Genomic DNA, 16,089 nt, shown 5'->3' with positions numbered 1-16,089 from the left:
TTATTCCCACCACCTCACCCCCCCCTCCCCCAGCCCCACCTTATCCACACAACCTCACCCCCCCAAGCTCCACCTCATCCCCACCACTTCACCCCCTCCCCCAGCCCCACTTTATCCTCACCACCTCACCCCCCCTCCCCCAGCCCCACCTTATTCCCATCGCCTTACCCCCTCACCCAGCCCAACCTTATTCCCACCTCACCCCCACCCCCAGCCCCCAGCCCCCATATCCCCCTCACTGCCCCCATCCCCCAGCCCCACCTTATCCCTTGCACCCACTCCCTGACCAGCCCAAGGTACCTTCTTCATCTCACCTCGTCGCCCCAGCCTCACCTCATCCCCCTGCACCTCACTCCCTCCAATTGACCCCCTCCATCCCTTCCCCTCCACCCCCCGCTCCCCCAGGTCCAGCTTCCCGCTGCCCCCAAACTGTGGTGGGAAGGCAGTAGTAAGCTCCGTTCTGATAGGTGCATGAGTTCCTTAACTAGTGGCTGTTCCTTGTGCACTGGCAGCCACATGTGTCCTCTCTTGTTGCAGTTACTGTACGAGGATACCCAGAGTCACCGCCGCCTATTGGAGACGATCCAGGTGAAAGGCGAGAGCATGGCCCAGCACTACGTCAGCCGCTTGGAACTGCAGGAACTCCAGGAGAGGTTCAGTAACCTGAGTGAAAAGGCCAAGGTAAGTGATAGAGAAAGCAACCAATCAAGGAGGTAATCGAAAAAAAAAATCCACAGCGTCATCGCGCCGTTCAGATCCTCAAACCAAAGCTCCCTGAAATATGTTTTGAAGCATTACCACATTGCCAAATTGCGCACAGCAAGATCCCACATGGTCGTCAGTCCATGTTCCTCGAAGGTTACAAATTGCCTTTTCTCATTGAAATCGTGCCTCGGGAGTCTTTTATGTCAAACTCAGACAACAGATAGGGCAATGGCTGAATGCGTCATCGCAAGGATGGCAGTATGACAGTGCAGCACCCCCTCAGTGTGACATTGGAATGTCTACCAAGGTTCTGGAGTGAGACTTCTACTGATAATCATCTCAGGGCAGAATGCCACCCTGAGCAACAACTGACAAAAGCGTCTGTTTATTCTGGACACCCCTAATCTGTCGGTGCAATCCTGTGTTGTCTGATGGCTGCTGCTGGTGTTAGGTGCAGGCTGCACAGTGCCCAAAATGACAGGAATGGCAGCAGGCCACCTCGATGTCCTTGACGTAAAGGTGACACACCACATAGTGCTGACAATCTGCAAGGGGCAGGGGATTCGAAAGGGCAGAACTAAGGCAGATGGAGTTCAGTGCAAGAAACTGCAAGGTCAAGGTAAAAGCAGAATAATCTTCAGGTGGTGGGAAGCTAGGATCTGTAGAGGACCAGAATAATTTAGGGGTCCATGAACAGAAACTATTAAAATGGACAGGGACAAACAATCATTGGATGCTAATGGGCTGATTGCCTTTCTATCAAGACAGCTAAAAGAAATGGGTGGAATTTATCTTGCAGCTACACAGATCTCTGGTTACACATATTTATAGCACTGCATTCAGTTCAGGGAACTATTTGTCAGGAAGAATATATTGGATAGGGTAAATAGACAAGGTCTTTCCCCTGGGGTGGGGGAGTATAGAACTAGAGGGCATATGGGCAGCATGGTGGCACCATGGTTAGCACTGCTGCCTCACAGCGCCAGAGACCCAGGTTCAATTCCCGCCTCAGGCGACTGTCTGTGTGGAGTTTGCACATTCTCCCCGTGTCTGCGTGGGTTTCCTCCGGGTGCTCCGGTTTCTTCCCACTGTCCAAAGATGTGCAGGTTAGGTGAATTGGCCATGCCAAATTGCCCGTAGTGTTAGGTGAAGGGGTAAATGTAGGGGAATGGGTCTGGGTGGGTTGCTCTTCGGAGGGTCGGTGTGGACTTGTTGGGCTGAAGGGCCTGTTTCCACACTGTAAGTAATCTAACCTAATCTAAGTCGGCTCAGGATGAGAGGGGAAAGATATAAAGGGCCCTAAGGGATAACCTTTTCACTCAGAGGGTGGTGTGTATATGGAATGAGCTGCCAGAGGAAGTGGTGGAGGCTGGTACAATTGCAGCATTTAAGAGGCATCTGGATGGGTATATGAATAGGAAGGGTTTAGAGGGATATGGGCCAAGTGCTGGCAAATGAGACTAAATTAGGCTGGGATATCTGGTCGGCATGGACGAGTTGGATCGAAGGGTCTGTTTCCATGCTGTACATCTCTATGATTCTATGACCTGGAGCAGTGTACAGTGCAAATTCAGTAGAATTCTGAATGGGTCATATTATGATGACTTATTTCATAGACTGTAGTCCCTGAAGATACTAAATTAAAATATTGGCACAATTGAGACATTAATGATGATTGAAGAATTTGTAGGGCACAAAGAGAGAGAGAGAAAAACTATTCCTTCTGGTGGCAAGTCCACAACCAAAGGGGACGTAACCTTAAAATTAGTGGGCTACATCAGTGGGCGCGATGTTCGATAGTGTAGGTTGGATGGGCTTCAGATCGGTTCCACAGGTCGGTGCAACATCAGGGAAGGAAGGACCTGTACTGCGCTGGAATGTTCTGTGTTCTGTGCCATTTCTTCATGCTAACGGGTAGAGGATTCAGGAACTGTCTTTCCCCAAAAGCTTAAGCTCAATGGCAACTTTCAAAACTGAGACAATATCGAAAGAACTGCAGATGCTGTCAATCAGGAACAAAAACAGAAATCACTGAAAAGGTTTTTTTTTAAGATTACATTACAGTGTGGAAACAGGCCCTTCGGCCCAACAAGCCCACACCGACCCGCCGAAGTGCAACCCACCCATACCCGTACATTTACCCCTTACCTAACACTACGGGCAATTTCCATGGCCAATTCACCTGACCTGCACATCTTTGGACTGTGGGAGCGAGCCAGAGCACCCCCACACAGACACAGGGAGGATGTGCAAACTCCACACAGTCAGTCGCCTGAGGCAGGAATTGAACCTGGGTCTCTGGCGCTGTGAGGCAGCAGTGCTAACCACTGTGCCACCGTGGCGCCCACGACATGGTCTGGTAGCATCTGTGAGGAGAGATCAGTGCTAACGTGTGGGGTCCGATTGACCCTTGCTCAGAAGTGAGGTTGAGAGAAACAGATTTTATTTGGTTGGGATTTCAAACGATATGCAACCCAGTTGAGTAAACAGGGTTGAGGTATAGATTGGTCCTGATGAGATTTGAAGCTGCAGATTTGGATGAATGAGTGGTCTGCTTCAGTTCCCATTCTATTCCTATTTTGCTTTCCCGAAAAAAAGTGCTTTATTTATAAAATATCGAATTGGACATTGCAAAACACTTCAATTGGACTTAACAGAAAGCGCAGTAATTTTCTCTGCAGATTATATTGCTTACTGAGTTAGTTCAACACAATTGTAATGCACATGATGTTAACTCTAGACCTTCAACAGCAAGCGTACAGGCTGGGAGGGTCTGAAACTGTACAGCCAGAGTCAGTAACGTAAGGTTGAAAGGCTGACCATTCAGGCATTACTCCTCTGGCTGCTGGTCTAAGCTTTAGTGCATTCCTGTTTTGCCTACTTATAGGAGATGTCAGTTAACCTCCCCTTCTATTTAACAAGGAATGCTGGCTCCTTGCTGCCCCTCCCTGATCAATGCAGTTTCTGTGTGTTGACTTCCCTGAGCCTCCCCCTTCACCAGGCTTCCCCACGTCGCCCTCAGAGAGCGAACGATGCTGCTGTTTTCCCTACAATGTGGACGTGTAAACTGTTTCCTCTGGTTTCCAGGAGGGCACCAGAAAGGCTGAAGAGCAGCTTCTGCTGCACCAGGAGTACCAGCAGGGTCTGAAATCGTTTGAGGAGTGGCTGGAGCAGGAGAAGGAGAATCTCTGCTGCTGCTCCCACCTGGGGAACGATGTGGAGACACTGGAAAGCACGCTCCGTGACCTAGAGGTAAGAAGGAGCAGACCGCATTTTTCACCACCTCAGCAGCTCCCAGAGTTCCTCACTGTTGCTAATGTACATCCTTTGAAGGGGAGACACTGCTGTAAGGTGGCAGCACGCAAGAGCTGAACTGCATATGATGCGAACGGTGCTTCAGCGCTTTGCCAAACCACGACCTCTTCCAGCTAGAAGGACCAGCAGGTACATGGCCACCTCTCGCAACCTGCCCTCAGAGCCACTCACTCTCCCATCATGCCGTTCAAGGCACTGCCTAAGCTTCCCTGGAAGCTGCACGGTTGTACAAGCTGCTCGGAGGGTCCGTGCCAGCCCATTGGCTTCCTGCCTCCGTCCCTCGTGTTCTGGTTTTGGAAATCACGGCACAGACTGTGGAGGTCTGCACAGAAGGAAACAATGTTGGAAGCCATGTAGCTCACTGCCACCTTCTCCAGGACAATTCTGGATGGGCACCAAAACACTGGTGTAGCCAGGGGCACCCACATCCCGAGAATGAATCACAAATAAACGTTTTAGTGACGTTGGTAAAGGTACCGATTATTAACCAGGACAATTCGCCTGCTCTCCTTCAGAATAATGTGATGGGTCCTTTGACCAGCACCTGTCAGGGTAGAATGAGCCTCAGGGTAACAACTTCTGAAAGATGGCACTCTGATATTCCAGTGCCCTCGCGATTGAAGTCTCGCTGAGATGGCTAGGATATTGGAGGAGGGCTTGACCCTATGACCTTTGGAATCAGGGACAAAAGAATGGCCAGAGTGAGGGTAGGACCGATCAGGGATAGTGGAGGGAACTTGTGCCTGGAGTCAGATGAGTTAGGGAAGATCCTTAATGAATACTTTGCTTCAGTATTCATTAGTGAGAGGGACCTTGTCACTTGTGAGGACAGCGTGAAACAGGCTGATACACACAAACGATTTGATGTTAGGAAGGAGGATATGCTGGACATATTGAAAACCATGAGGATAGATAGGTTCAGACAGGATATACCCAAGGTTATTACAGGAGGTGAGGGAAGAGATTGCTGCACCTTTGGCGGTGATCTTTGCATCCTCACTGGAGTAGTACTAGATGATTGAAGAGTGGCAAATGTTATTCCCTTGTTCAAGAATGGGAACAAGGATAACCCTGGGAATTACAGTCTTACATCGGTGGTGGGCAGATTATTGGAGAGACAGGATTTATGATTATTTGGAAAAGCATAGTGTGATTCAAGATCTTCAGCATGGCTTTTTGAGGGGCAGATCATGACTCACAAGCCCTTATTGAATTCTTTGAGGTGACAAAACACATTGATGAAGGTAAAACAGTGGATGTGGTGTATATGGATTTTAGCAAGGAGTTTGATAAGTTTCCCCATTGTAGGCTCATTCAGAAAGTAGGGATAGAGGTAAATTTGGCTGTCTGGATACAGAATTGGCTGGCCCATAGAAAACAGAGTATTAAGCCTGGAGCTCGGTGACCAGTGGTGTTCCACAGGGATTGGTTCTGGGGCCCTGCTCTTTGTGATTTTTATAAATGACTTGGATGAGGAAGTGGAAGGGTGGGTTAGTAATGACATGAATGTTGGTAGAGTTTTGGATAGTGTGGAGGGCTGTTTCAGGTTGCAATGGGACATTGACAGATTGCAGAGCTGGGCTGAGAGGTGGCAGATAAAGTTCAACCTGGAAAAGTGTGAAGTTGTTCACTTTGGAAGGTCAAATTTGAATGGAGGTTACAGGGTTAAAGGCAGTGTGGAAGAACAGTGGGATCTTGGGGTCCATGTCAATAGATCTCTCAAAGTTGCCACCCAAGTTGATAGGGTTGTTAAGAAGGTGTATGGTGTGTTGGCTTTCATGAGCAGGGAGATTGAGTTTAAGAGCAGCTCTATAGAGTCCTGGTTAGAACGCACTTGGAATATTGTGTTCAATTCTGGTCACCTCATTGCAGGGCGTAGCTTTAAGGTGATTGGAAGAAGGCTCAGGGCAGATGCCAGAGATTGGTTCTTTACTCAGAGAGTGGTGGGTGTGTGGAATGCATTGCCAGCAGTGGTAGTAGAGTCAGATACATTAAGAGCATTTAAGCGACTGTTGGAGAGGCACATGGGTGAGAGTAAAATGAAGGTTGTGTCGGTTAGTTTGATCTTAGAGTAGGATAAAAGGTTGGTACAACATCAAGGGTCAAAGGGCCTGTATTGTGCTGTGCTGTTCTATGTTCTGTGTATTACCTTTGACTAAAGCCTGATATAATATTGTACCTGACATAGATCATGCATTTCACTTCAGGTATGTATCCCAAGGAACTGCCTTTAATTATATTAATCCAGCATAGTACCACCATTTTGTTCCTCAGGACTTGGAGAAGCATTGCACCGAAGGCCAGACTTTAATGAGTGCAGTTCTTCAGAGCCAGGAGAAGATGACCTTATCAGGGTCCACATATATGGAGGATCGCATTCTCGAGTCCGCGCAACGGGACTGGCACCTGTACCAGCGGAGGCTGGCTGAGACAAAGGAGAAGATCAATGCCACCCTGAGCATGCTCAGGAAGTTGGAGAAGATGTTCCAGCAGGTGGATGTGTGGCTCTCTGACCTCGAGGGCAAAGTCAATCTCCGGACGGGGAGGAAGTCTGACCGAGACACAAAGCAGACTCAGCTACAGCAGTTACAGGTGTGTTCAGTGCAAACAGAGATCTCCACACATTGCCCTGTCACATTGCGTACTCCTTCAGCCCATTCCTGTCAGGGTTACATCGTGATTGAAGCTGCTTAACTGATATATCCATCTACTGTGAATATTTACTGTTCATAAGAATATTAGCCGAACTTGAAATAGTGTTGAAGACTGGTCTTAGGAACAAAAGTAGGTCATTCAGTCCCTCTAATCTATTTCATTGTACAATTCATCTTGGCTGATCTGTATTGTAATCCTGCTGTAGGAGTTTGTCATGTGGTAGTAATGTCCTTGGACTAGCAACCCAGAATCTCAGGCCAATGTCCTGGGGATATAAGTTCAAATCTCAAACATGACAGGTGGTGAAGTTTGAATTCAATAAAATCTGGAACAGAGTTGACCTAAGGACAATCAAGAAGCCTTTGTCGATTGTCATAAAAACCCATCAGCTTCTCCTTAACGTCCATTCGGGGAGGAAAACCTGCCAGCTTGTTTACCCTACGAAATGCTTTAATTGTCTGAAACACTTTGATAACATCATCCCTTAGTATTCTATACGTGTAATTTTGGTGAATGCAGCCTGTCCTTATGACCATGAATCCACTCTGTCAATTGTCAGGAACAACCCACCTGGTTCACCAGCGTCCTTTAGGGAAGGAAACTACCATCCTTACCTGGTCGGGCCTCCATGTGACTCCAGACCCATGGCAATGTGGTTGACACTTAACTGCCCCCTCTGGGCATTAAGTGATGGGGCATAAATGCTGACTCAGCCAGTGATGCCCTCATCCCGTGGATGAATAAAAACCAAAGATCCAGGAACTGGAAATACCTGCAACCTGTCCTCATAATTTAACCCTTTCATCCCAGCAGCATTATGATGAATCTGCTTTTTCCCAAATGGGAACCAACCAGATCTTTATGTAACAGACATTTCCTGTGGCCCTGAGGTTTCCAATCTGCTTAAGATAAAGGACAGGATTCCATTTTTGTTTGTATAATTGTTCATAACAATTTGGTTCAAATGATGTTACTTGTTGTTATAATGCACATGTATGGTACACCACTACACACATCTCCTGCTGATAACAATCCTTCTCTAAGCTGTCTGACTCTGTTGCTTAAGGCTATCACAGTTGCAAATTGCACCTTATTTTAACTTAATAGAAGTTAGTTGAAATAACTACAGATTCCATCTGAAAGGTAGATTCCCAACAGTGTTGGAAGCAGGCCATTTGGTCCATTGATTCCACACCATCGACCCTATCCTTGTAACCCCACTTTTCCCATGGCTTGTTCACAATCCTGGACACTATAGGCAATTTAGCATTGCCAGTCCACCTAGCCTGTGGAAACCAGAGCACCCGGAGGAAACCCACACACAGACAGTCATCCGAGGCTGGTATCGAACCTGGGACCCTGGTGCTGTGAGGCAGCAGTGAGCCACCCTGTCACATGTTTTTGCATAACCTACAGTGGAGCTTCAGTCACTCAGGCTTTTGACAGTTAATAAGAAGCTTGTGTAACTAATAATCTGTGCATAGCTTGGAGATAGCTCTGTATTTTGCAAAATGGTTTGGACGGTATGACTGATATTTTGCCCCCTGCCCCCCATTTCTGATGATCGGTCACTTTTATTAGTTAGCTTTATTTATTTGTATTTATTTCCTCTTCTGCTGTTTCAGAAATGGAACGAGGAAATTCTTGCTCGGAAGGATGAAGTGGAAAGGGTTGGGCTGCTTGCTCATCAAGTGCTAGAGGAGAGTCACATCAACAGCAGTGTGGGAAGCCAAGCTACCCACCTTGCTGCCCGATATCAGGGCATTCTGCTGCACGTGGTGGTACGTAGTTCAAGGAATCAAGTCTGTGCCAACCTGGGCACTGAAACTTCTCGTGGAACGTATTGTGTATTCAGACATCAATTACCCTTTGAAAGGTTCCTTACTTTCACTGAGCACTGTACCTCTGTCAATGCAGAGCTGTTGGGTCCATTCCCTGAAATTTTACAGGAACAAAGATATATATGGTCATTTTTTTTTGCCAGCATGTGATGGCTATGGGGTAGCTTGAGACAGGGTCTTCCACACTGAAAACGTTATGACAAAGTATCAGCTGGTCTACAGTGGGCATTAAGAGGGTGGACTCTAAGGGCAGAGACAAAATAAATAAAGGGAAGCAAAGAGAAATGCTCCTTTATACCGAGGCCGATTAGAACTTAGACTTCTCTGCCACAGTTTAATTGCAGTAGACCACATACATTGCATTAATAGGATATGAGGGGCTTGAGAAAGACAAATGCTCATTGGAGGAGAAGGAGAGATTAGACTTAATTGGATATTGAAGGGAATGGGAGTGAGATGGAGACTGGGATTGGGTTGAGGAGGATATTAAAGGGAATGGGGAGTGAGATGGAGACTGGGATTGGGTTGAGGAGGATATTAAAGGGAATGGGGAGTGAGATGGAGACTGGGATTGGGTTGAGGAGGATCTTAAAGGGAATGGGGAGTGAGATGGAGACTGGGATTGGGTTGAGGAGGATATTAAAGGGAATGGGGAGTGAGATGGAGACTGGGATTGGGTTGAGGAGGATCTTAAAGGGAATGGGGAGTGAGATGGAGACTGGGATTGGGTTGAGGAGGATATTAAAGGGAATGGGGAGTGAGATGGAGACTGGGATTGGGTTGAGGAGGATCTTAAAGGGAATGGGGAGTGAGATGGAGACTGGAATTGGGTTGAGGAGGATATTATAGGGAATGGGGAGTGAGGAGGAGAGTGAGTTTAGACTGAGGAGGATATTAAACGGGATGGAGTGGGATTAGACTAAATTGGATATCAAAGGGAATGGAAATTGAGGAGGAGATGGGATATCTACAGATGGGCTGAATAAACTGTCCTAACTTAGAATATGCTATGATCCAGTCCCCATTTTGGGTCATCCATGGACATGTGTGTGAGACCGTACACTACTGGTTTTCTTGTCTCACTGTCAGGTACCAGGTATAAAACTCATTGAGATGAAAGTGAGGACTGCAGATGCTGGAGATTAGAGTCAAGATTAGAGTGGTGCTGGAAAAGCACAGCAGGTCAGGCAGGAAAATCGACACTTCGGGCAAAAGCCCTTCATCAGGACTTTCCTGCTCCTCGGATGCTGCCTGACCTGCTATGCTTTTTCAGCACCACTCTAATCTTAACACAAAACGCATCACACTGTCCTGCTCAATTCTCTGAAATCTCTTCCCCCACAGCTCACCAGCAATCCCCAAATTAATCCCGCTGGTCTATGCTTACCAAGAATTGAAAGTCACCAAGACATGGGGACTTCAAATCTCAGAGTGGGAAGTGCATAACCTGGGAGGGACCAACACCAGACCAGTATTCTGTAATTCCAAATCGATGGAAACCAAATCTGGAGGGAATTAAAAGTAGGGAAATGTGACTGCTAATCTGCAGACAGCTGGGCCCCACAATCAGCAATATGATCATTTGCTTTTCGCTGGTAGTTGAGGGTTAATTATTGCTTAAAGTACTGGGGCGATCCCCTCTGCTCGTCTATAGAACAGAGCCACGGGATCTTTCATGTTGAGAGGGTAGATGGGCGACCAGTTTGGTATCCCATGTCAATAGATGGCACATGAGCCAGTGCAGTACGCCTTCTGAGAGTGGCAGTCTGGATATGGCGGTAGGGTGGATTTGAACCCTGGCCTTTGGTGAAGGGAGTGCCATGTTATAGGTGCCATGTTAGCACAAGCGGGTTGTCATTGCAGTGTCAATGTTCTGTTGCACCGAGCTGCTGAGCGTTCTGAGTTGTGTGCCTTGTCCTACAATGGGCAATCTGTCTTGTCTTACAGGACCAGACCAAGTTGCTGAAAGAGGAACTGAGGGCTTTAGAAGAAGCTGATTTGGCGCTGGGCACCTACACAGACTGGCTCCGTGCCACCCAGAAGAACTTCAAAAACATGGCGGTGGCTTTGAATGTAGTGGACAAAACCGCCATGGAAAACAAAATTAAAAAATTTGAGGTAAAGAGCAGAGGAACTGTGTGCGTGCGCCTTGGAATCCTTCATAGATGGGCTGATGGAACAGGATGGATGTTACACATTCAAACTTCAAGGATTGTACATTTTGTGTGGACACGTTGGGAATTTTAAAAATTGATTCAGTTGTGGGATGTGGGCGTTGCTGGCTGGGCCCAGCATTTATTGCCCATCCCCAGTTGCCCCCTGAGAAGGTGGGGGTGAGCTGCCATCTTAAACTGCTGCAGTCCACCTGCTGTGGGTTGACCCACAATGCCCTTCGGGAGGGAATTGCAGGATCTAGACCAGGCGACAGTGAAGGGAACAGCGATATATTTCCAAGTCAGGATGGTGAGTGGCTCGGAGGGGAACTTGAAGGTGGTGGTGTTCCCATGTATCTGCTGCCGTTGTCCTTCCAGGTGGAAGTGGTCATGGGTTTGGAACATGCTGTCTGAGGATCTTTGGTGAACTTCTGCGGTGCATCCTGTAGGTAGTACACACTGCTGCTACTCAGGGTCGGTGGTGGAGGGAGTGGATACTTGTGGATGTGGTGCCAATCACATGGGCTGCTTCGACAGGGCTGTGGGGGGAAGTGAGAGGGTGGGATTCATTTCAGGATTGCTAGTGAGCCAAGGGGGAAGAGGTTTCAGAGAAAGGAGCAGGACAGTGCGATAAGTTTTGTGCCTGGTACGTGAGAGGAGAGAATGGGTCGTAGGAGGCATTTGAGGCATGGGGGGGATACAAGACAATGTGGAGGGAGAAATGGGCAGTGGTTGACTTTGGGCCACAGGGAGGGCTGGGTAGTGCAATATATTTTGGGCTTGATACAGGACTATGAGCAGTAGGAAGAGAAGTGGGAAGAGACTGGGACAGTGGGGAAGAATGGGGCAGTGGGATAAGTTTTGGGATTGAAACCCATGGCGATATGGAGAGGATGGGGCAGTGGGGAGAGAGCAGAGGAGGGATTGGGTCAGTGGGTTGAATTTTGTGAGTAGTACTGGGCTACAAGGAGAACACTGGAAACAACAAATGCTGCGGGTCAGGCAGCATCCATGGAGAGAGAGCAAGCTAACGTTTCGAGTCTAGACAACTCTTCATTGGAGCTGACGCGAAGCGTGGAGGGAGCAGCACTTATGCTATAGTTTGGGAGGTGGAGGGTGGGTAGTGGGCGCAGGATGTTGGTGATGAAAAGATGTTGATAGTTCAGATTAAGGGATTGGCATGTCAGAACAATGGTGGGTCTCCTGCCAGACTGTATAGAACAGACACTGGGTTGGGAGGTGGGGGGAGGGGAGAAAGGACATGATAACAAGCGAAAAGAAAGCGGAGACACGTGTCACTTTAACAGAGCTCAGAAAACCCTGATGTTTGACACAAATTCCTGTGGCTCAGTACCACCCTGAGCTCATGCAGGGATGTCCACCTTGAGAATAATTTTCACTCCACTCTGTCCTCCCTGTTTCATCGTTGTCGATGTGAAGATGTGAGACCCTTTGATTAACACAAATCAATCCCTTTGATCCAAACCTCTCTATTGAGGTAACGAGTTACTCAATACACTCTATTGAGTAAAAAATATGAGTGTTTGACAACTCCTAAGGGAATTGTGGAGCTGTCCATGACGTTGGTGTTTAGTTGACCACCATTGTGGTCAGTTTTGGTCTGTTGTCATACCCTTTTGCCTTTGAGAGACACTGTTTTAATTTCCAGACGCTGCACAATGACATCGACATGGGGAACAGCCTACTGAAGATGATCCTTGAGAAGAGTGAGAGGGCTATAGAGTACCTGGAGGGGCCGGAGGCACAAGGTCTGCGGGAATCCATGGACGGCCATATTGGCCAACTGAATGAGTTGACCAGTTCCATTAGGAGGGAGCGTGGCAACCTGGAGAAATGCCTGTACCTCACGAAGGAGTTCCTGGACAAGTACCAGAGCCAGACCAAGTGGTTGGCAGAGTACCAGGCCATCTTGCAGATCCCAGTGGAGCCCAAAGTGGAATTGTTTGAGAAGAAAGCCCAACTGGCAAAGTACAAGGTATCGGAAACCAAAAGAGTAGTCCCCTAAGTGGAATCCCTCAGGAAATCTGAAACAGAAACAGAACGTGCTGGAAATACTCAGCAGGTCTGGCAGGTGGAGGAAGTTCACCTTTCAGGTCGATGAGTTCCTGTCAGAACTGAAGAGAGACAGAAAAGTGATGGGTTCAAAGCCATTGGAGGAAAGTGGAGAGGAAGTGAAGTTGAGGAATTTCAAATCAGCCACAATCTCATGAATGGTGGAGCAGATTTGATGGGCTGAATGGCCTATTTCTTGTGATCTTCTGGAAAGGGTGAAGGAGGAGGAGAAGGGGAAGTTTTATGATAGGGTTGGTGGCCAGGAGGTGAATTAACCAACAGATAGTTTTGGGATGCAAAGCCAAAGGGGGTGTCGTACCGAATCGAAAGGTTGCATCCAGATGAGGTGTGATTGGTGGAAAGCAGTTATCCCAATACAGAAGGAATGAAGAAATAAATAAACCAGCAAAAATAAATACACGCTGACACAAAGTGGAGTCAGCGGCTAGATCTAAAACTGTTGGACTCCACATTGAATCCAGAAGGCTTTAGTCAAATGGAGAGGTGAGGTGCTGTTCCTCGGGTTTGTACTGAGCTTCACTGGAACAGAATAGCAGGCCATGGACAGAGAGGTCAGAGAGGTCAGAGCGGAAGCAAGATGGAGAATTAAAATGACAGAGAGCTCAGGCTCATACTTGTGGATTGAGTAGAGGTATTCTGTGAAGGGGGTCCCTCACTCTAAGGGTCTGTGTAGCAATACAAACAGTCAAACGTACCACAGGATAAAGAAGGTTATGTTCATGACCTTTCGTGACCGCCAGACCATCTTAAAGGAATGTAGCCACTGTTGGAACAGTGACAGTCAAGTTATGTCATAGAGTCATTGGGGTGTACAGCTCGGAAACAGACCCTTCTATCTAACTCATCCATGCCAACTAGATATCCGAAATTAATCTAGTCCCATTTGCCAGCACCCGGCCCATATCCCTCCAAACCCTTCCTAATCATATACCCATCCAAATGCCTCTTAAATGTTGTAATTGTACCAGCCTCCACCACATCCTCTGGCAGCTCATTCCATTCACGTACCACCCTCTGTGTGAGAAAGTTGCCCCTGAGGTCTATTTTAAATCTTTCCCCTCTCACCCTAAACCTATTCCCTTTAGTCTTGGACTCCCCTATCCCAGGAAAAAGACCTTGGCTATTCATACTATCCATGTCACAGCAAGGGCCCACAGACACCAATGAAGTAATTGTTGCTATTGGCAAATTTTAGGTGAAGTCTTTCTATCCCATAATCTCGCTCATGAATAAATACGGTCAGTTCTGCTATAACACGGTCGTTCCATCCTCATGCAATCCGTGTTATAAAAAAAGCATGCAATAGCAGCAGCATTTAAACTAATGGCATTATAACCAATACACACTTTTAAAACTTTGCGCTTTAGAAACAGTGTCCCCAATTCAATAGTGTTACAGCAAATTTGTGTTAACGAAACGCATGTTACAGCAGAGTGACCTGTACAGTGAATATTACAGGCTTGTCACAAATCCACGAAGAATATCCCAAGTTGTATCCATCTAATTAATATTATTCTCTGTCTTCTTTTTGCTCAGCCCATCTTCCAACCAGGCCAGTAATTTGCCTCCAATAACATAAGCGTCAACTGTAGCTGATAGTCAATTAGTAATTTCTGATTTTGTTTGTGATGTTATCCAGTCAGACTGCTGCCAGGCTCGATTCATAGACTAGAACCCAACCACATAGAAACAGGCCATTCGGTCCATCGTGCAAAAGAGAAATGCAATCAATCTCACACCCCTGCTTTTGCACAGGACTGCTATCTTGTTATTTTTCAAATACACATCCATTTCCCTGTTGAAAGTAACAATTACATCGTCGGTAGAACATTTCTAGATTCTAACAATTCACTGTATTAAAAAAACTCCTGATTTTTGCACTAATTCTTTTGCTAGGTTTCTTAAAGTTGGAGTGTAAGGACCTTCCTCTTAGTGGAACATAGGAAAAGGAATCGTCCCCTTTGTCTCTCTCGTCTGTTCTATCAATCAGTTAGATCATGGTTGACCAGTACAAAGTGTGCAAACAGTTTATCTTTATTTACTCTATCAAAATCCCTCAAAATCGTAATTAAATGTTTCAGTTAAATTTCTTTCTACCAAGAGCAACAATCTCAACTCTATCCTCCTCCATATCATTAAAATCTCTCATTGCCAGAACTATCTCAGCCAAGCTCAGCAGAGCCTCAGTCTCCTTACCAAATTGTGACGCCCAGAATATGGCACGTTTGCCCTGAACATCCGTCCGTGCTGAGTGAATGAATCGGCTGAATTTCACCGGGCCTGCAGTGGGGTTTTTTTTTTTTGGGGAATATTTGTCAGCGGGAGAAGATCGGTTTCAGCGAACTGTTCCGTTGCAGTCGGTAGATCGAGGGGAGATTCTCACTTTGGTGATCGGAGCTGACTGCGGAGAGAGAAGGGAAAGTTCAGGGTGCCATTCAGTGGCCAATGTAATCCTGAATTCTTCTGCTTGTCTCCTGCTATTCCAGGCTCAGACTCAGGGACTTCAAATGCTTTGACCATGTTTTGGGCAGATGTTTAGAATCTTGTCTACCCCCCCATTTCCTACATTCCACCGTTGATGGCTGTGCCTTCAGATTTAATCTGGAGTTCCCTAGTTGGCTCCAGCTCTATCCTTCTCTAAGGTGCTCCTTAAAATGCTGATCAAACCTTTCGTCCCCGTTCTATTATCTTCTCATCTAGTTCTGTCAATGTAAGAGAGAATCCAGTAACTGCCTCTGAAAGAAGCGAACATTTTCAGGGCAACCCACAGCAGCCTATTAATACTCTCGTTGCCAACGGTGAGATCCAGTCTGCAGATTGACTCACCACAGTCTGGTTTGAATTGAACCAAATATCTGAATCGTTTCCCCATGAGCTAAGTCTGCCCTGCACTAGCGCCGCAGATTGTAGCATGGACCTGGTGTGTTGGGGCTTTTGAATTTCTGCACGTTCTGTTGCAGCAGTTGGGTTTCCATCCTTTTACCTCACTTGGGATCTGAGCTCAAGGCCGAGAGATGGCAGGACGACTTGCATTTATATAGCACCTTTAATGTCAGTGGAACACCCCATCCACAGGAGCATTTTCAGGCAAGATTTGACATCAAATCACATGAGGAGAACTTAGGACAGGTTTTCGTTTTTAAGAAGCATCTTACAAAGCAGTGGAGGAACAGGGTCTCAAGATGAGAATCAAAGAGACAGACAGCTGAAGACATGGTGAGCCATGATGCAATGAGAGAGACTGGACAAGATTCGAGTAGCAGAGGTTTGAGTGTATGGATTGCCTTATAGTTCAGAACAAATTATATTAATAATCCCTCAGCCAA

The 16,089-nt window shown here is 47.0% G+C and overlaps 1 protein-coding gene across 16 annotated transcripts in view; it reads left to right on the top strand.

The window, feature by feature from the left end:
- LOC140483251 (nesprin-1-like) overlaps positions 1-16,089 on the top strand; it is a 585,321-nt gene that overhangs the window by 284,322 nt on the left and 284,910 nt on the right. For all 16 annotated transcript variants that reach the window (XM_072581374.1, XM_072581386.1, XM_072581377.1 and 13 more), the window contains 6 exons: positions 538-681; positions 3,793-3,957; positions 6,295-6,612; positions 8,301-8,456; positions 10,464-10,634; positions 12,339-12,665. In XM_072581374.1, the coding sequence (XP_072437475.1) occupies positions 538-681; positions 3,793-3,957; positions 6,295-6,612; positions 8,301-8,456; positions 10,464-10,634; positions 12,339-12,665 (1,281 nt within the window). The remainder of the gene's footprint in view (positions 1-537; positions 682-3,792; positions 3,958-6,294; positions 6,613-8,300; positions 8,457-10,463; positions 10,635-12,338; positions 12,666-16,089) is intronic.

This window comes from Chiloscyllium punctatum, chromosome 11, assembly GCF_047496795.1.
Source record: "Chiloscyllium punctatum isolate Juve2018m chromosome 11, sChiPun1.3, whole genome shotgun sequence".
Lineage (NCBI taxonomy): Eukaryota > Metazoa > Chordata > Chondrichthyes > Orectolobiformes > Hemiscylliidae > Chiloscyllium > Chiloscyllium punctatum.
This window is presented reverse-complemented; position numbering and strand designations above follow the sequence as displayed.